Source organism: Oncorhynchus mykiss, chromosome 20, assembly GCF_057628025.1.
Source record: "Oncorhynchus mykiss isolate SJ-2025 chromosome 20, ASM5762802v1, whole genome shotgun sequence".
Classification (NCBI taxonomy): domain Eukaryota; kingdom Metazoa; phylum Chordata; class Actinopteri; order Salmoniformes; family Salmonidae; genus Oncorhynchus; species Oncorhynchus mykiss.
This window is the reverse complement of record NC_143041.1, coordinates 32366754-32388126: the sequence shown is the minus strand read 5'-3', so window position 1 is coordinate 32388126 and position 21373 is coordinate 32366754. Positions and strand designations below refer to the sequence as shown.

Genomic DNA, 21373 nt, shown 5'->3' with positions numbered 1-21373 from the left:
AGGGACAAAATAACTTTACTGCAGCAAGGGAAACACAAGCAGGAAGGCAGGCGGTTAGAATGGAGTGGGACAGAGCGCAGAGGGAAAATAGATGAGCGAAGGATGGAGAGAGGAGAGGGAGGGGCAGAGAAAGAGAGGGTGAACAAGGTCATGTTGGCCGGAGTCCAAGCCCAACAAAACGTGCTCTGTTTCCCAGGCAGCTTAGGGCCGAGGCTCCTCTCGTCTCCCCATCTGCAGGCTGCATGGCTGGAGAAAGGCGTGGCCCCTCCCCTCCTTGGGAGGGAGGGAGGGAAGTTTGAACGGATCCCCCAGGTTCCCACATGGCTTTATATGGGATGGAATGGACAGCGCTGGAGCATGTGCACATCTGGGAGGCTCCGAGAAGTTGACTCACACACACACACGGTGTGATTATGCTTAATCTTACTAGTGTGCTCAAACGGTGTTGTGTCATACACTGCATTATCTTTCACTCACCTACCCGTGTGATTTGCATTGAAACCGATGCAACGGCTGCACACTCACATGACCTCTGCACAGCTAGCATTATAAAGCTCTACGGTTCAGACATTTCCCAGATAACTCAACAGCACTCTCGCTCCCACCCGTGCTTCTGGTTGTCTCCCTCCCACCCGTGCCTCTGGTTGTCTCGCTCCCACCCGTGCCTCTGGTTGTCTCGCTCCCACCCGTGCCTCTGGTTGTCTCGCTCCCACCCGTGCCTCTGGTCGCTCCCACCCGTGCCTCTGGTTGTCTCGCTCCCACCCGTGCCTCTGGTCGCTCCCACCCGGGCCTCTGGTTGTCTCCCTCCCACCCGTGCCTCTGGTTGTCTCACTCCCACCCGTGTCTCTGGTTGTCTCGCTCCCACCCGTGCCTCTGGTTGTCTCGCTCCCACCCGTGCCTCTGGTCGCTCCCACCCGTGCCTCTGGTTGTCTCGCTCCCACCCGGGCCTCTGGTTGTCTCGCTCCCACCCGGGCCTCTGGTTGTCTCGCTCCCACCCGTGTCTCTGGTTGTCTCGCTCCCACCCGTGCCTCTGGTTGTCTCGCTCCCACCCGTGCCTCTGGTTGTCTCGCTCCCACCCGTGCCTCTGGTTGTCTCGCTCCCACCCGTGCCTCTGGTTGTCTCGCTCCCACCCGTGCCTCTGGTTGTCTCGCTCCCACCCGTGCCTCTGGTTGTCTCGCTCCCACCCGTGCCTCTGGTCGCTCCCACCCGTGCCTCTGGTTGTCTCGCTCCCACCCGTGCCTCTGGTTGTCTCCCTCCCACCCGTGCCTCTGGTTGTCTCGCTCCCACCCGTGTCTCTGGTTGTCTCGCTCCCACCCGTGCCTCTGGTTGTCTCGCTCCCACCCGTGCCTCTGGTCGCTCCCACCCGTGCCTCTGGTTGTCTCGCTCCCACCCGGGCCTCTGGTTGTCTCGCTCCCACCCGTGCCTCTGGTTGTCTCGCTCCCACCCGTGCCTCTGGTTGTCTCGCTCCCACCCGTGCCTCTAGTTGTCTCGCTCCCACCCGTGCCTCTGGTTGTCTCGCTCCCACCCGTGCCTCTGGTTGTCTCGCTCCCACCCGTGCCTCTGGTTGTCTCGCTCCCACCCGAGCCTCTGGTTGTCTCGCTCCCACCCGAGCCTCTGGTTGTCTCGCTCCCACCCGTGCCTCTGGTTGTCTCGCTCCCACCCGTGCCTCTGGTTGCCTCGCTCCCACCCGTGCCTCTGGTCGCTCCCACCCGTGCCTCCTCGCCCCCCCCCCCCCAATGCATTTCACTGGAATCCCTTGCAGAGCTTAAAGCCTTGATTCAATCATGTCTGATGAAAAACAAGCTTTGTCCTTAAGCTAATTTCTTGGTTTAGGCTAATTCTGCTTGGAGTGAATCAATACTTCAATACCATCAAATAGCACTTCAACTGCAAGCCTTGACACTGTGTAAGACCACAAAAGCATTGGAATAATGGTTCTGTACTATGGTCTGGAAAATTGCATGCAGACGCCTCCTAAAAAGCTGCATTCCATTTTGATAGACAGACATGAGCTCTGGGAGCTTTAGAGACAGAACACAATGTGACTGTGCTGCAGGCCTAAAACCCCAGAACAGACTGTGGCTCATCACATCTAGAATAGATGCCATTTAACAGACGCTTTTATCCAAAGTGACTTATAGTCATGTGTGTATACATTTTACATACAGGTGGTCCCGGGAATCAAACTCACTATCCTTGTGTTGCAAGCACCATGCTCTACCAACTAAGCTACGGAGGACCAAGACAGCTAGAGATCCTATTATAATAAGTCTGTAGTCTGTAGCAGAACCCCTAGGGGTCAGAAACCCCACAAATCACATCAGACATTAAGGTCCACTGACCATCCACTTCACCACTTGTATTTTGTCCATAAAAATCTATTTAGGCAGCAGCTCAATGAGAGAGCAGGAGCTGGAGGAGTGTACCTGGAGTCTTCTAAATCAACTCAAGTGTGTCAGACATGGACTAGGGGCTCATAATTCAACCAAATGGGGTGGCAAGAGTGACTGGAGCCAGCCAGTGCCATTGCTGCTCACATGCTTGGATAGACACACACACACACACACACATAAACTAAGGATGTAAGGCAAACTAAGGCTGTCTCTAATTTAGTACAGCACTGAGAATTTTTAGGTGGTTCGAGAAAAATGTTGAACACTCACAATCTGTCAGAGAGGGCACCCACCCAGGGCACCCACTCAGGGCACCCACTCAGGGCACCCACTCAGGGCACCCACTCAGGGCACCCACTCAGGGCACAGACTGAGGGGAAATAGAAGGCCATCAAACAGACAGAGACCAAGACAGAGAGTGAGCAAGGCACCAAGACCAGTGTAGACCAGGGGTGATGTCAGGGGTGATGTCTTGTCCATCTTCATCAAAAGATCTCAACAGAGAAACCGGCCAGTGACCCACGACCCTGAGATGACATGCTCCTCACATGTCAGAGCTGTTGTGCAACAGGCCAAGTCCATAACATCAAATCAAGCTTTATTTATACAGCACATTTCAGACATGGAATGCAACGCAATGTGCTTTACAGGAAAAAGATAATAAAAAACAATGAAAATAAAAGCTGAAATATTTAAAAACCAAATCTAACAAACTTTATTAAATTAACTAATTAATTAATTAACTGAATTAAATGAATTCTCTCTCCTCAGGGTTTATGTCAGATTCAGCACAGCACCCCTGAAGGACTAGGACCAGAAAGGGACACCAGCATTGAGTCAGGGACAAGGGAGGTTGTTTCATGTCTAGTAGAAGCAGAAGCCGGCAGCAGACAACAGCTTAAGGCAAATACAATTTAGCCTCTATTCCACACACAGTAGGGGAGACCAAGTCAAATCGGAGTAAAACAGCCTTGCAACATCAACACTGGGGCACTCCTTCCCCTTCATTTAACAACAGCAGCCAAACACGCACGCACACACACACGCACACACACGCACACGCACGCACACACACGCACGCACACGCACGCAACCACAGCAAGCTAAGCTCAGACAGACACTCAGAAAACCATGTACATACTACAGGCACATGCTGTGTGCTCCCACTTCCCCTCCTCTCATACACCCACACACACTGTTCTCTTCAGACACAATCAGACTGAAGCCATGCCCTGGCGTAATGCAGCCAGCCAACCATAATAAAGAGACTTGTCTCTGGGGAGACACACAGAATAATCACCCATCCATGTGTTTACTCATTTTCTCTCTCTCCCTCTCAAACACACATCTCCATGTTCTCTCTCACTCTCACTCATCCCAGTCGGTTACAAAACAGCCCATAAGAGGAGAGGTACTACTTACCCCTTTTTTGCACCCAGCCTTCTTTGACGATGGTGACATCGCTCATGGTGCCTCCCAGCCTCGATGCCGGCGGTGTTTCTCGCCCTCCCTTACTCGCGCTCTCCCGGCAGCTCGCTCAGTTGCTCTCGCTCTCTCTCACACACTCACATACAAGTGGTGTGTCGCGTCTTCTCTTCCTCTCGTGGTTGTTTCTTCTCTCCCTCCCCTCCCCTCTCTCTCTCGTTCTCTCTCTCCAGACCTTCCCACTCTCCAGTGGTGACTCAGCCTGGAAGGAAGTAACAGGGGGGGAAATAATACATGGATTATTTTCTCTCTCTCTCCTTGTCGTTCCCCCTTCATTCTTACACAATCTGACATGACAAACAGCAGTCATTGTGAAGCCAAATAACATCCCTCCATCCCACCAAAGCTGCTTTTCCCTTGTTGCATTGTTTTCCCCTCAGCAGTTGGACTCTCCTGTTGATACTTCCTATTCTTCCCTGAACCACATTCCTATGCTGTTTATTATTAAATAGCTATATTGCAATGTTCCTGTCTTTATTGGTATTTTTATATCCGTATATTATTCAAAACAGGATAAAAGAAAGTGACAAACATCTAACCTAAATGTTCCCTCTAGTCTAAATGGCCAATAAGATAAAACAAAGTCAATCAAGCATCAAAAAAGGTATTGATTATGCTATTAACCCCATAGAGTCGATGTCCGCGCCCCTGCAGAAATATAATTGGTATAATAAAAAAATCCCCATCAAAATCCATCAGTTTAAGCTGATCAGTTGTTTTGCCTGGGCTGCATCTCAATCCACCGTGTTTGTCCGACCATGATAACATTTTAAAAAAGGTATTCTCAAGGAAACCGCTGTAGCAAACGAACGGTTTGGCCTAGAAACTATTATGACCCCTCTAATGAAAGATGAGACTCTCACGAACACAATCTGAAGGTAGCCAAGTACCTGTTACAAAGATGTATGGAAGTACAAGGGGTTAAATACATGTCATAAATACATACAAAAATAGTTTTCTGATATTTCTTATCTCTCAGGTATAGGACAGACACTTCAGAACAAACTTACTTTTGATCATTTTTTGGACTATCTATTTATCCATGTAGGAAGCTGTTATTCAATGTGTTTCTATGGGCAAATAGCAGTAAGGCCAAATTCAATATGTTTCCTCCCCCCCCAAAAAAATATATAAATGTTTTATACCTTAAGGGGGTCCTACAATTCAAAATCAAATAGCTAAAAATGATCCTTGGTATGACCATCTTAAAACAATCCCCCCCCTCACCCGGCTTAGACTCTCAAGGATTAACAGGGTGAAGATCAAGCTGACCCCGGATTTGATGAAACAGACAAACAGGAAAGACAAACAAAGTGTCTCTTCTCACCTATGCTATCTAATCTAATACCTTGCTGACTTTACTCCACTAATGACTAGACTAGTAGGCACACTCAGAGGAAACATTCTTCCTTATTAGAGTTCAAACCCCCCAGCACCTTAACTAGAGGGCTAAATTAAAAACCTGAGTAAAACAGTACGACACTCAGTTACTTCATCTCTCATCTGATCTGAGCTAAGGCCTGAGGATTCATTCATAAACGGTGGTAGTATTGGAGGGGGCGGTGGGTGGGCAGCTGGAGCCTCTGGTGAGAAGCCAGGAGAACAGGATGGAGGCTGTAGTGGCCGGGGAGAGGCTTGTGTGGGCTGTGGGGGCACATCACTGACCTGAAACTCTAGGATACGATACGCCATTCCTAAAAATAACACTGTTGTCAATGACCCTATGCTACCTTTCAAAACTTCCATCGAATAGGCTGTTGAGTGAGCCTCTTCTTCAAGTCTGATTTATCTAAGCTATCATCTTATCGAAAATGAACTTCGATTCGTAAGCCAATGCTAACTAGGGTTAGCAGAATGACTGGAAGTGTAGCATGCTAGCAGTTACCATAGACTTCCAGTCATTGTGCTAACACTAGTTAGCAATTGCACTAATGCTAGTTAGCAACTTCCTTCAAACTGCATGTAGAGATATTTAAATTATATCCATGAGTTCATCTGACTCTGGAGAAGTAAAGGGCTTCATTGCCAAATTCCGGAAGTATCCCTTTAACTAGGTTATGTGTTTAATGTTCAACAGCAGGAGTTGATTTCCCAAGACCACTAGAGCAGTATTGATTTTGCCAGAGTGGTTACTTACTTACTACTTCTGAAAACAGCATGTTCTCAAAACATTACAGACCCACTAAATTGTTCAATCAAATTTGTACGACACTGAGGAGTTCAAAGCGCCAGTTAACCTATCGACCTAATGACCAGCTACAACAGAAGCCTCAGAGAGTCATGTGACGATCTCTAGTACTGCTACAGGAGTGTGCCTGGTCTTCACTGGAGGCGCAACATAACCATTGTTCCAAACAGTATTAGAAGCAGTGGTCACTCTGACATTCACGAATTCAGAAGTGTCTGACCAGTAGACAATATTAATTAATTGGATTACTGTCCTGTAAACGTAGGCTACATAATATACAGGACAGTATGTCATAGCCTTAACCTATACACAAATGCTATTTTATGTGTGTGTCATAACTAGAGTTGCAAAGGGTCGGAAACTTTCTGGTAAATTCGTGGAATTCTTCTGGAAATTTTGCATTTTTTTATTTCATTTTTATTTTACCTTTATTTAACTAGGCAAGTCAGTTAAGAACAATGGGACGTTAAGCCAGGGAATATGGGGAATTTAGCTTAAATTCATCAAAAAAAGTTAGCTTATAACAGTGAACCTTTTTTTGTGGGATACACACAAGGCAATTCTAGGTCTTGTGGCATATTTTTGTTAAACTATCCCTAATTCAATGGAATTGTAACCCTCTGCATGCACAGTGCATTCTTCCATCACATGTACAGTGCACTCCATCACATGTACAGCTGATTCTCAATATCTTGCATACTAATGAGATGCTATTGAGCCCACACTACTACACTGTCTGAGCCAAGGATTACATGCTTTATGGTACATTTTCATTACAATACTGGGTGGGGTGAATATATTTTTTTATGACATGATTTTTTTGTAAATAGTAGCCTACAGCAAAGTGTGTTTAAATCATTTTAAACTTGTTAACAATTTCTGCTAGTTAGTTTTTGCTACCATGTGGGTTTTAGCATTCCTTAGCCTGCTAACTGAGGAGTATTAATTCACCCGTTTCCATACATGTTTCATTTTAAAACATTTATCTTACAAAGGAGTTGTTTAATCTAACTGCTTAACTATTTATCTGTACATAGAATTGTATTTGGGGATTTTTACGATTTTTTTCCTAATCTTTACAGGAAAATGCCACGGGCACTATCTGATGTGTGGAGGCATTTCACTGCAGCTAATGTAGAAGTTAAGGCTGTGTACATTTGAAAATACTGTGCCAAATCATATGTGAAGAATGCAACAAAGATGCAGAATCATCTGGCCAAGTGCATAAAGTTCCCTCAGCGCTCACAACAAGCAACCTCTGACAAAAGTCCCTCTACTACTATTCAGGGTGAAAATTATGATTCAGACACCTAAAGGCAGTCATCAATGACCTTGGACCACAGAAGGTATTTGCACTGGTGACAGACAAAGCAACAGTTCATGGTCCTTCTGAAATCAGACGTTTTTTTGACACAATGGTGGAACGTAGTCAGAGAAATGCTGATGAATGTCTTGCTCGAGCTGTGTATGCAACTGGCTCACCCCTGATGCTCACAGGCAATGTGTATTGGAAGAGATTTCTGAATGTTCTTCACCCAGCATACACCCCTCCAACCAGATATGCTTTATCTACTCATTTGCTGGATGCAGAGTTCAACAGAGTTCAAGTGAAGTTCAAGCAAATCATAGAGAAAGCAGACTGTATTGCAATCATCTCTGATGGGTGGTCGAATGTTCGTGGGCAAGGAATAATTAACTACATCCATCCCTCAACCAATATTCTACAAGAGCACAGACACGAGGGACAACAGTTACACTGGTCTCTACATTGCAGATGAGCTAAAGGCAGTCAACAATTACCTTGGACCACAGAAGGTATTTGCACTGGTGACAGACAATGCTGCGAACATGAAGGCTGCTTGGTCTAAAGTGGAGGAGTCCTACACTCACTTCACACCAATTGGCTGTGCTGCTCATGCATTGAATCTGCTCCTCAAGGACATCATAGCACTGTAAACAATGGATACACTCTACAAGAGAGCCTAGTAAATGGTTAGGTATGTGAAGGGTCATCAAGTTAAAGCAGCAATCTACTGTACCTCACCAAACAAAGTGAGAAGAATAAGAGCACCACATTGAAGCTGCCCAGCAACACCTGTTGGGGTGGTGTTGTCATCATGTTTGACAGTCTCCTGGAGGGGAAAGTGTCTCTCCAAGAAATGGCCATATCACAGTCTGCCGATATGGACAGCCCCATCAAGAGGATCCTCCCGGATGATGTATTTTGGGAAAGAGTGGTAAGCCTGAAACCTATAGCAGTAGCCATTGCACCGATTGAGGGAGACAATACCATCCTGTCTGATGTTCAGACTCTGCTTGCAGATGTAAGTGAAGAAATCCATACTGCCCTGCCCACTTCCTTTGCTACAAGCAGAGGAAATGCAGTTCTGAAATATATCAAAAAGTGTGAAGACTTCTGCCTGAAGCCCATAGACGCCGCAGCGTACATGTTGGACCCCAAGTATGCTGGCAAGAGCATCCTGTCTGGTGCAGAGATCAACAAGGCCTATGGTGTCATAACTACCGTGTCTCGCCACCTTGGCCTGGACGAGGCCAAGGTTCTTAGCAGACTGGCGAAGGACACTTCCAAGCAAGGGCTTTGGGATTGAGATGCAATATGGCAGTCGTGCCAACATAGCTCATCAGCCACCTGCTGGAAGGGACTTTGTGGATCTGAGGCTCTTTCCCCTGTTGCCACCATCATCCTCCAAATCTCACCAACATCAGCCGTCTCAGAGCGCAACTGGTCCTTGTTTGGGAACATACACACACCAAAGCACGCAACAGGCTGACCAATACAAGGGTTTAAAAATTGGTGGCCAACCGGGCAAATTTGAGGCTTTTTGAGCCTGACCACGAGCCATCCTCAACAAGGTTGGAAAGTGACAGTGAAGATGAGGCCTCAGAGTCTGATGTTCAAGAGGTGGACATTGAGGAGGTCCAGGGAGAAGACATGGAAGCCTGAAAGGAAGACAACCAAAGCTTTAGTTTCTAGACTATCATTTTGTATGTTGAAAATGTTTTTGGGAGATGCAGTGGATCATTGGGAATCATTCAATATTCCCTTTCTTTGGTTGTTCAGTGAAATCATCCCATGTGAAGAGTCAAATTGTTTTTTTATTTCTATTATGTCTACTTATGATAAGGTAAAAGGTTTATGTTTCTGTCTCCATATGATATGGTAAATGTATCCAATATAAAAAAAACATCTCAATTTAAATGGTATTAATATTAATTTGTATATATATATTTCAGTTAATTCCCATATATTCCTGTTAATTCCCACGGAAAGTTTCCACCTCTGAATATTCCCCAAAATGTGCAACAATGCATCAATGTATCATGGTCGCCTGTTACTTCCTGTTTACTTAATATGCAAATAAAGGATTTGACAGACAATAGTTTTGTGAATGTCTATGTTACGTCAAGGACCAGAAGAGTACTGTGAAATGTACAAGGAATTCAACCAAATCCGATAGCCAGTCCAGAGAGAATCAAACCTGCAAGCATTTCAATTGTGGTGCCATAGAACCTTGCCTTGCCACATTGTACTGTGTAAAGACTCACCATAGGCTAGCTTAATAAATCAAAGTTAGTGTATTCCACTGTGGAGCTCTGCCTAGCATCAGTATTCAGATCAGACCTGCTGACACATCTAAGAAAAGCCTTGTCATATCAGGCTGGGGAATAAATGACACACAACTCCACAAAAGTGCCAGTTATCAGCAGTGCTTGACTTAGGTAGGAGCTCACCCAAGCTGAGTACCAGCACCTAAAAATGTTCTACTGCTTGAGCTCCTGTTCCTCTTATAGAATATTAGCTCAAAAAGTATTGTGGAGTTCCTGCACCTAAATGTAAACAGTACCGGCACCCAAAATGAGCACCGGAACCAATTTCAATCCAAGTCAAGCATTGGTTTTTAGAGCAAATCTCCTGACGGCAGTTTGTGGTGAACACTCGGAAGACCCACAGTCATTCATTAAGCTAGAGCCGCATCAACATGATCCACCGAGTGTCTACCACAGAGCCGGTGTATGCACAATACACCCAATACTCTCTCTCCCACACCTGACTGTCTGTCACAGTAGAGTAACTCACACCTTCACTACATCGCAAAATCACACAGGATTACTGACACATGCTACAGGAAACAGTAGAGCTAAACTGTTTGGCAGAATTCCTCTGCAGATGCATTTGCTATTTGTTTTGGCTCTCGTTTTCTTCCGTGACATTTTTAGATGTACAGTCACACAACAGGTCTTTAGGTATCTAGTTAAGTCAATTTGACCAAAGATGCCCATTGAGAGAGCTACCGTGGAGTTGGCAGTGCAAATGATGCTAACTTAATGAAATGTCACCCTGGTTTCCAAGGTTCTGTAGCCTATATAACGCGATACGCATTTACAGTGGGGCAAAAAAGTATTTAGTCAGCCACCAATTGTGCAAGTTCTCCCACTTAAAAAGATGAGAGAGGCCTGTAATTTTCATCATAGGTACACAAAATGAGATGACAAAATGAGAAAAAAAATCCAGAAAATCACATTGTAGGATTTTTAATGAATTTATTTGCAAATTATGGTGGAAAATAAGTATCTGGTCAATAACAAAAGTTTATCTCAATACTTTGTTATATACCCTTTGTTGGCAATGACAGAGGTCAAACGTTTTCTGTAATTCTTCACAAGGTTTTCACACACTGTTGCTGGTATTTTGGCCCATTCCTCCATGCAGATTTCCTCTAGAGCAGTGATGTTTTGGGGCTGTTGCTGGGCAACACGGACTTTCAACTCCCTCCAAAGATTTTCTATGGGGTTGAGATCTGGAAACTGGCTAGGCCACTCCAGGACCTTGAAATGCTTCTTACAAAGCCACTCCTTCGTTGCCCGGGCAGTGTGTTTGGGATCATTGTCATGCTGAAAGACCCAGCCACGTTTCATCTTCAATGCCCTTGCTGATGGAAGGAGGTTTTCACTCAAAATCTCACGTTACATGGCCCCATTCATTCTTTCCTTTACACAGATCAGTCGTCCTGGTCCCTTTGCAGAAAAACAGCCCCAAAGCATGATGTTTCCACCCCCATGCTTTACAGTAGGTATGGTGTTCTTTGGATGCAACTCAGCATTCTTTGTCCTCCAAACACGAAGATTTGAGTTTTTACCAAAAAGTTATATTTTGGTTTCATCTGACCATATGACATTCTACCCAATCTTCTTCTGGATCATCCAAATGCTCTCTAACAAACTTCCAACGGGCCTGGCTTAAGCAGGGGGACACGTCTGGCACTGCAGGATTTGAGTCTCTGGCGGCGTAGTGTGTTACTGATGATAGGCTTTGTTACTTTGGTCCCAGCTCTCTGCAGGTCATTCACTAGGTCCCCCCGTGTGGTTCTGGGATTTTTGCTCACCGTTCTTGTGATCATTTTGACCCCACGGGGGTGAGATCTTGTGTGGAACCCCAGATGAGGGAGATTATCAGTGGTCTTGTATGTCTTCCATTTCCTAATAATTGCTCCCACAGTTGATTTCTTCAAAACCAAGCTGCTTACCTATTGCAGATTCAGTCTTCCCAGCCTGGTGCAGGTCTACAATTTTGTTTCTGGTGTCCTTTGGCAGCTCTTTGGTCTTGGCCATAGTGGAGTTCGGAGTGTGACTGTTTGAGGTTGTGGACAGGTGTCTTTTATACTGATAACAAGTTCAAACAGGTGCCATTAATACAGGTAACGAGTGGAGGACAGAGGAGCCTCTTAAAGAAGAAGTTACAGGTCTGTGAGAGCCAGAAATCTTGCTCGTTTGTAGGTGACCAAATACTTATTTTCCAACATAATTTGCAAATAAATTCATTAAAATCCTACAATGTGATTTTCGGGATTTTTTATTCTCATTTTGTCTGTCATAGTTGAAGTGTACCTATGATGAAAATTACAGGCCTCTCTCATCTTTTTAAGTGGGAGAACTTGCACAATTGGTGGCTGACTAAATACTTTTTTGCCCCACTGTATAATGCACAATACTTTGCCGACTAACAAGTACAGTCTCTATAAAACTACTGATGCCACCAAGTACATTACAATATAGCCTAACATTTGACCTGAAAGTGTGTGTACGAGACAGTCTACAGCAGCATGAGTAACATACACATTATGTAGTCCTCAAAGTGAACACTGGCTTGAGTGGAGATATGCAGGCCTCGGGTTATCACAAGTACTGGCATGATTTAATATACTGTCCCCTTTCCTGTGTTCTTGGCACTGTATGTTCTAAGACCCAGGCCAGCACTTCCCTTTTTTCTTGGAAAACCAAACTGGACAAACCAGATAGCAAATGTCTTGTATCTGACTTTGTGTCTTACTAAAGGTGCTTTTGACCCCAATTGTATGAATGAACCCGACTAACTGAGTGGACAATGAGTTGACGAGGTGAGTGAAATGAACCTCCTTATTGAATACAATGTACAGTACATGCAGGGTGTTATAGTCATTAGTGAGTACCCTGCTCACCTCGTCCAGATATTTACGTTATTATCCTGTTGATATGGTCCAGATTCTGGCTGAGTGTTGAAGGGACAGGCAAGGGAGGGGAGGCATCAATGAACATAACTTTTAAAATGTCAGTCATTTGTAAAGACACTGTACTAGGCTAACAGGGTCAGCGCAGTACTAACGTTAGCCGCTTGGCAGTAGCTGTTGGTTGACAGAATCTCTTACAGGTGAAAATCCCACAGGTAACTTTATACAGTGCCTTGCGAAAGTATTCGGCCCCCTTGAACTTTGCGACCTTTTGCCACATTTCAGGCTTCAAACATAAAGATATAAAACTCCATCAGGTTTTCTTCCAGAATGGTCCTGTATTTGGCTCCATCCATCTTCCCATCAATTTTAACCATCTTCCCTGTCCCTGCTGAAGAAAAGAAGGCCCAAACCATGATGCTGCCACCACCATGTTTGACAGTGGGGATGGTGTGTTCAGCTGTGTTGCTTTTACGCCAAACATAACATTTTGCATTGTTGCCAAAAAGTTCAATTTTGGTTTCATCTGACCAGAACACTTTCTTCCACATGTTTGGTGTGTCTCCCAGGTGGCTTGTGGCAAACTTTAAACAACACTTTTTATGGCTATCTTTAAGAAATGGCTTTCTTCTTGCCACTCTTCCATAAAGGCCAGATTTGTGCAATATACGACTGATTGTTGTCCTATGGACAGAGTCTCCCACCTCAGCTGTAGATCTCTGCAGTTCATCCAGAATGATCATGGGCCTCTTGGCTGCATCTCTGATCAGTCTTCTCCTTGTATGAGCTGAAAGTTTAGAGGGACGGCCAGGTCTTGGTAGATTTGCAGTGGTCAGATACTCCTTCCATTTCAATATTATCGCTTGCACAGTGCTCCTTGGGATGTTTAAAGCTTGGGAAATCTTTTTGTATCCAAATCCGGCTTTAAACTTCTTCACAACAGTATCTCAGACCTGCCTGGTGTGTTCCTTGTTCTTCATGATGCTCTCTGTGCTTTTAACGGATCTCTGAGACTATCACAGTGCAGGTGCATTTATACGGAGACTTGATTACACACAGGTGGATTGTATTTATCATCATTAGTCATTTAGGTCAACATTGGATCATTCAGAGATCCTCACTGAACTTCTGGAGAGAGTTTGCTGCACTGAAAGTAAAGGGGCTGAATAATTTTGCACGCCCAATTTTTCAGTTTTTGATTTGTTAAAAAAGTTTGAAATATCCAATAAATGTCGTTCCACTTCATGATTGTGTCCCACTTGTTGTTGATTCTTCACAATATATATCTTTATGTTTGAAGCCTGAAATGTGGCAAAAGGTCGCAAAGTTCAAGGGGGCCGAATACTTTCGCAAGGCACTGTACTTCATACTGTACAGATGGTGATAGTGCGAGAAAAATGTGAGAGACTCTGAACTGAAACCTTGTGATCAGAGTGTTAGAATCCTACTGTAGCACCATACTGTAACACCATGCAACCAGAGTACTGTATCCTTAGAGTACTTTACAACTGCCAACATCCTCCACCAAAATATATCATAAGAAAATGTTCAGTGAGGGGCAGCAATGCATGCATGCCTCATTTCAAATTCCTAGGTGGTATAACAGAATCTATTATCCTGAGATCAATATCAAATAATGCCTCCTTATAATAATCAAAGGGGCCTTAGAGGCTCTTTAATCCATGAAAATGTGTAGATTGCATTTCAAGACAATAGATCATATTTCAATTTCATTGTCTCCGAATTGCTGTGCTGAATACTTGAAGTAATAGCCTATTGCTTAGGGAACGTTTGTTAGCATCGTAATGAGTGAGGTTAGAATTCTAAATGTATTTTGGACTGAGCTGTGAAAGCAGCACACCAGATAACAGCAGTCTTATAGGGAGAAAAACAGATCAAATTGTGTGCCATGTTTTATAAAAGATGAACCCACCCTGGCATCACCCAAACATAAAAGTGAACTTGGAGATGGAGCCTCCCAGAAAGATCTGTTGTTGGCTGGCTGTGTAGCACATTGAAGCCTATAAAATCACTGGGGTGTACAAAATGGGTATATGATGGGGCTGGAGGGGGTTTCAGCCACAGCCTTATGGGTTACGGAGCTTCCCAATCATTGCATTGCACAGAACGCTGCTGGATTTCATATGACTGTCAATGAATGACCATAGTATAAAGGATAGGGCACATAAAATAATAAAAGGAGTCATAGAGGATGTGGTGACTCAGCCTGTCTGATAGCTCAAGTCTGTGTAGTACTAGTCTCTAGTAGTAGAGAGAGGCGGAAGAAGGACCGAGAACTGACTGTCGATATCATGCCTGGCTCTTCATGTGTGGCAGAGGCAGCAGTGTGTGCTGCTGGCCACCATTCCACAATGTTCCCCTGCACCCTCCCTCCGCCTCAGACAGATTGAGTGACAGACACGGTGGCGAGCTGAGATCCAGTGTGACGAAGCCCCAGCCCTGCTGTTGTAAGCCTGTCACCGCAGAACAGTCTTCAGCTGTGCTAAAACCAACAACGCTGAATTCAATGTCTTGATGTAGTCAGAGAACGTTGAGATAGTAATTTCATTTCACACACGGGGATGGAGAGTAGTGATGGTGTACCTATACCAAAACTCCAGTATTTTTCCTTCATAGCTTGTTCTCCATCTTCTTTGTAAATAGTGAGCCATCTTTTCAGCACTTTTATTTCTCGTTTCTCAAAATAACTTGAATTATCTTCACAAGGCACTGAACATATGGAGCCATACACATGGAGCCATACACATGGAGCCAATAGTGACTATGTAACCTCCAACACTGGGTTGTACTTAGTTCCCATAGCAATATGAAAGGCCAATTAGTGCCCACTGCCCATCAACACATTTACAAATAAAACACTTTCAAATCAGAACTACTAAGTAAACTATAGAGTGAGAGGCTGACCTGACTCTCACTGTGGGGATGGACCTAGAGGATACAAGCAGAAAAAGAATCTGAAACGCCTCATTCCATTCAAAAATACACCATGAAGCATTTACAATTCCCTCAGCCCTGGAGGCTGGAGCATACAGCAGCAAGAATATAGGCTAGGTACACATAAATTAATTCACAGCTGCTGAAATTTAGGAAATAAAGAATACCTAGAATGATACAAGCACCCAAGCATTTCTGGACAAAAAACACTTATTTGGCTAATGCCTGGCTTGATTCTGTTTTGGGGGATTTACAACAACATTGAATTTACTCAAATGTTTTCTTTCTCTAAACTAGATAGATAGTGTGCAAAAACATAATGCTTCATCATGCAAACACTGTGACTAGTGTTGCAAAATTCTGGGAATTCCCTGGTTTTCACAAAATCCCGGCTGGGGATTTCCTGCCTATTCTCTCCTGATTCCGGGAATCCTCCAACCGGGATTTTGGGAAAACCAGGGAATGTATTGAACGTTCCCAGAATTTTGCAACCCTAACTATGACAGGCCTTGTTCCCCCAAGAATCACTACAGAAGGATTAAGTAGCCTAAATCTATTTCAGGAGCCAAATGGGCAATTCCACAGTAACAGAGTGATGCTGAGACTCACTTTTTCACTTTAAAATATATGTCAAACAAAAAACGATGATTGCAAAGTTCAACTTTACTCACAAGGACTACTTTTAACAATTTCCACAGAAAATTTTACAAAAACACATTTAGCCTACCTGAAGAACAGTGCAAATGCAAAGTTGGGTAATAGAATGATGGTTTGTACAGTCATTCTGTTACCAAATTTTGCATCTGCACTGTCTCAGCATCACTCTGTTACAGTGGAATTGCCCGCAGCCTCCTCCCATTGAGAGCCTTTTAAGCAAATAGCCTACTATCCCAGACAGACCATCCACATTCCCATTGCCTACACAAGAGAAAAGTCATGGTGTTATATAGGGCTGGGAATTGCCAGTGACCTCACGATACAATAATATCACAATACTTTGGTGCCGATACAATATGTATTGCGCTTCGATGTTCCAAACATATTGCTCACCATTTGTCTGCTGCAGAGGGACAAGAGAGAGTCATGAGAAAAATGTTTTAATCAGTCGTGGAAATAAAAGACCTGAAAACAAATTGGCACCATATCTAAAAATTAGATGGAGAACAAACTATGAAGGAGAAATACTGGAGTTTTGGTGCAGGTACAGCTAACTAGCGCACAAATAATATTGTGATATTGTCAAAACTAGAGGTCGACCGATTTTTCAACGCCGATACCGATTATTGGAGGACCATAAAAGCCAATACCGATTATTCGGACAATTTTTTTATTTTTTATTTGTAATAATGACAATTACAACAATACTGAATGAACACTTATTTTAACTTAATATAATACATCAATAAGATCAATTTAGCCTCAAGTAAATAATGAAACATGTTCAATTTGGTTTAAATAATGCAAAAACAAAGTGTTGGAGAAGAAAGTAAAAATCCAATATGTTCCATGTAAAATATGTGCCATGTAAGAAAGCTAACGTTTCAGTTCCTTGCTCAGAACATGAGAATATATGAAAGCTGGTGGTTCCTTTTAACATGAGTCTTCAATATTCCCAGGTAAGAAGTTTTAGGTTGTAGTTATTATAGGAATTATAGGACTATTTCCCTATTTCATTAACCTTTGACTATTGGATGTTCTTATAGGCATGTAATGTTCTATTGGATGTTCTTAACCTTTGACTATTGGATGTTCTTATAGGTGTAACAGTATAGCTTCCGTCCCTCTCCTCGCTCCTCCCTGGGCTCGAACCAGCAACACAACGACAATTAGCGCGCTCTAACTAGCTAGCCATTTCACTTCGGTTACACGAGCCTCATCTCGGGAGTTGATAGGCTTGAAGTCATAAACAGCGCAATGTTTGACGCACAGCAAAGAGCTGCTGGCAAAACGCACAAAACTGCTGTTTGAATGAATGTTTACGCGCCTGCTTCTGCCTACCACCGCTCAGTCAGATACTTGTATGCTCAGTCAGATTATATGCAACGCAGGACACGCTAGATAATATCTAGTAATATCATCAACCATGTGTAGTTAACTAGTGATTATGATTGATTGTTTTTTATAAGATAAGTTTAATGCTAGCTAGCAACTTACCTTGGCTTACTGCATTTGTGTAACAGGCAGTCTCCTTGAATAGTGCAACGAGAGCGAGACAGGTCGTTATTGCGTTGGACTAGTTAAGGTTGCAAGATTGGATCCCCCGAGCCGACAATGTGAAAATCTGTCGATCTGCCCCTGAACAAGGCAGTTAACCCACTGTTCCTAGGCCGTCATTGAAAATAAGAATATGTTCTTAACTGACTTGCCTAGTTAAATAAAGATTAAATAAAGGTGTAGAAAAATATATATAAATAAATAAAATTTTGCAAATCGGGCGCCCAGAAAGACCGATTTCTGATTGTTATGAAAACTTGAGATCGGCCCAATTAATCGGCCATTCCGATTAATCGGTCGACCTCTAGTCAAAACTATAGGATATATCGTCCCCAACAATATCCCGATATGTAACCGTATACATCTTTCCCCATCACTAATGTAATACAGAACATGACAGACAGCTGAAATAATAGAAAGATGCAAATTGCTGACCTATGTCTAAAAGCCTTGATTAGAATTATTGTATTCTGTAGACAGTATAGTGTAAACAAACAGTATGCACATGCCCTGGCTGGCATGTTTTTAATTTGTTTATCAACAGACTGCATAAGCTCCTTAAGATGCATTAAATAGTTTTTGAAGTGGATCTGAAATGCATTTAAATGACGCTCCCATTTGTGCATAATCAACAAGACCCTGGTCAAGGGTACAAGTGATTCCTTAGCGGAGGGATATCATGTTGCTCTACACGACTCCTGCAGCGCACTTAAGAATCCAGATAAAAACTAGGCCTACTGCTCTGTAACCCAAGATGGCTTCTGGAAGCACTTAGTACATTAAGCCTAGCCACACACTTCCTAACTTCCACTTCCTTTAGCATCAAACATCTTAGAACAGACCCAGGACAGCAGCTGTTGTCCAAAGGCATTTACCCTCCTAAGAAACTCTGGAGAAAAAAAAACTGATATGGAAGTAAAGCCAAGTCAAAATGAGTTGTCTATCAAATACAAATCTATTGCCATTATCATCTGCACAGACTAGCCCACAAGACTAGACATACTATTTTATTTGTGCCTTTTGAATTAGACATGGATTAGGATAATACCAAAGGAGCAGAACAGTGCCTGAACAAAGAATGAAAATTCATAAGGATCACACAGAGAGTAACAAGAGAGAGCGAGACCGGTGTTTTGGTTTGAAATTAAGGAAATGAAAAGGTGTGATTGAACGCTGGCGGATGCTGATGTCTGATGGATTCCAGGAGTTCCTCTTATCTTGTCAGATACTGAATTACCTCAGTATCACTTGTCAACTCTTATAGCCTACTGTATGATTTACATGGAGGCAGCGTTAGAATCCTAGTTGTCATAAAATGACAAAGCCTATCACTGTACCAGTGGTTATGGGCAGTGGTAGGGGTATATGAGGGCTCTAGGGGAAGCCATCTTCACTCCAAATGTTTATGTAAAAAGAGGAGCAGGCAGCAGTGTTAGTCCTCATTATAAAGTGACAGTGTCACAAAGTTGAGTGGGTCAAGACATCCTGAATTATATCAGTCTGAATTATTATAGAGTGCTGCAGAAATGCAGACATAAACAAAAAAAAAGATTTAGTAAACATTGTTGGCACACAAAGTATCAAATTGACATAGGGTTCAAAGGGTTTATGGAAACAATGTGGCTGCTTTTTGAAAATTAGCATGTTCCAGTTGTTAGGCTGATGCAGCCCACTGTAGACGAAAGTCGATGAGTGAGGTCGGGGGAGGTGCATCTGCGACAGTGGAAAGTCGGACACTGTTGTGGTTTTCCAACAGCATGGCAGTGTCAACGTAGTTCTCAAAATAAACATGTCTCTAACCCCCATATCACACACTCAAACTGAAATCATATGTCTGTACAATCAATTGATGAGAGATCATAAATATTATTTATTTGTATATATCCACTGTATATATGAATCACAGAAAAGTTTGTTCCCGTTTCGTCGCTGGCTCAAACAAAAACACCATAACGATTGGTTGAAAATAGATCCTCCTACAACGCAGGCGATTGCTCCAGGTTGAAGTTGGTGAGGAGCAACTGCAATGCAGTCAACATGTAGGTGGTGCAAGTCAGACAATTTGTATCCCCATAATGCAACACACTTTGAAAGGCGGTGACACAAACTTCACAAAATCTCCTTGAACGCGCCCAATGATAGCCTGCCAGCACAACAGTAGCAACTGCATCATCTCACCTCAAGAGCTGTCAAGCAAACGCATGACGCCAATAGCTTGCTAGCAGATGAGCTAAATAATTAAGAATCGACTTTACAGGCATGCATACATTATTCTAAACTATTCAGATACTTGACTGTATATAATATTTAATGCCTGACGTAAACAATTTATTCCTTCGAGATTTATAGTTGTTTTTTTAATTGGAGGAGGGGGGGGGGGGGCAGAAAGCAATGCTGAGAAAAAGCACACACTCTAGGCCAGATCCCGACCCAGACCACTCCACCTCCCTCCTGTCTACTGTCACGCACTCCCAGCCCCCAGCCTCGTTGCAGCATCAGCATCATCTTCACGTAGCAAGCACTACAAACACTCTCTGGCTAACGTTAGCTGTCAGTGGATATTTTATTTTTATTTTATTTTATTTTACCTTTATTTAACCAGGCAAGTCAGTTAAGAACAAATTCTTATTTTCAATGACGGCCTGGGAACAGTGGGTTAACTGCCTGTTCAGGGGCAGAACGACAGATTTGTACCTTGTCAGCTCGGGGGTTTGAACTCACAACCTTCCGGTTACTAGTCCAACGCTCTAACCACTAGGCTACCCTGCCGCCCCGATATATATAGCTTCCACCATTCTTGAATACTACTAACTTCACATAAACACAGTATCAGAAGTATATTTTCAACCGTTTTGTAGCATAACTATGGTTGCTGTCATAATGATATTACCTGACTGGCGCGGGAAGTCGTGGGGAGAGCAATGGGTTCCCCTATCGTGCCTGTACTTTTTTAAGCTCGCGCTTTTCTTGTGCGCATGTGAATAAATGAGAGACAAGCCGCTTTGGCCGGAAACACAACGAGAGGATGAACTGTGTCGCTGCTGGAATGGCTTCAAACAATACGGAGAGGTTGTGGTTGCAGAAAAAAGCGACAGCAACTCCTCTTACCCCAGGAACCGCCCACTGGGAACCGCCGCTGGCAGGTTCTGATGCTGCAGGTTGTTGTTGACGTTCCGAAAACTCGTGACGTCACGCCCAGCCACTTCTCGGACGGCTTTCCTGGCTCTGTCTATCCCTGTCCCCGTCTGCTCTGTACACCAGGCAGGCTGGGTGGTTGTCTGTTCCTTATTTTGCTCACTCTCCTCCGTGTTTCTCTCTGCTAAGTCAACCCTCGCGAGAATCAGGTACTTGGATAAGAGGCGCATCCCTCTGTATATTTCCAACACAGCCCATATCACACACACATACTGAGTTATTTATTTTACTATGCTGCAGTGTAATCCCCAACATTTCATACAGGATTATGCAATTCCATCATTATGTAATGTGTCGTGTAGCCTAAGGTACATAGGGTAAGTGAAAGAATATGTGAAATCATGAATGATGATCATTGCTTTGCCTGAAATATAATGTAATGTTAATATGCACTGTTAATATGCATCTGATACTCACTTGTTGGACGTAGTTAGAAA

At 43.7% G+C, this 21373-nt stretch overlaps 1 protein-coding gene across 2 annotated transcripts in view; it reads right to left on the bottom strand.

Annotated features, from left to right (window-relative positions):
* The window catches only part of akt3a (AKT serine/threonine kinase 3a), a 134044-nt gene extending 112880 nt beyond the window's left edge, over positions 1 to 21164 (bottom strand). Inside the window, exons 1-2 of one of the 2 annotated variants that reach the window (XM_021576349.3) lie at positions 20850 to 21164; positions 3816 to 4080 (exon numbers count right to left, since the gene is read on the bottom strand). In XM_021576349.3, the coding sequence (XP_021432024.1) occupies positions 3816 to 3861 (46 nt within the window). In that variant the 5' untranslated portion in view covers positions 3862 to 4080; positions 20850 to 21164. Of the gene's footprint in view, positions 1 to 3815; positions 4081 to 20631 lie in introns of both variants that reach the window. The other variant, XM_021576348.3, reaches the window with a different exon arrangement.
* Positions 21165 to 21373: the final 209 nt, after the last annotated feature.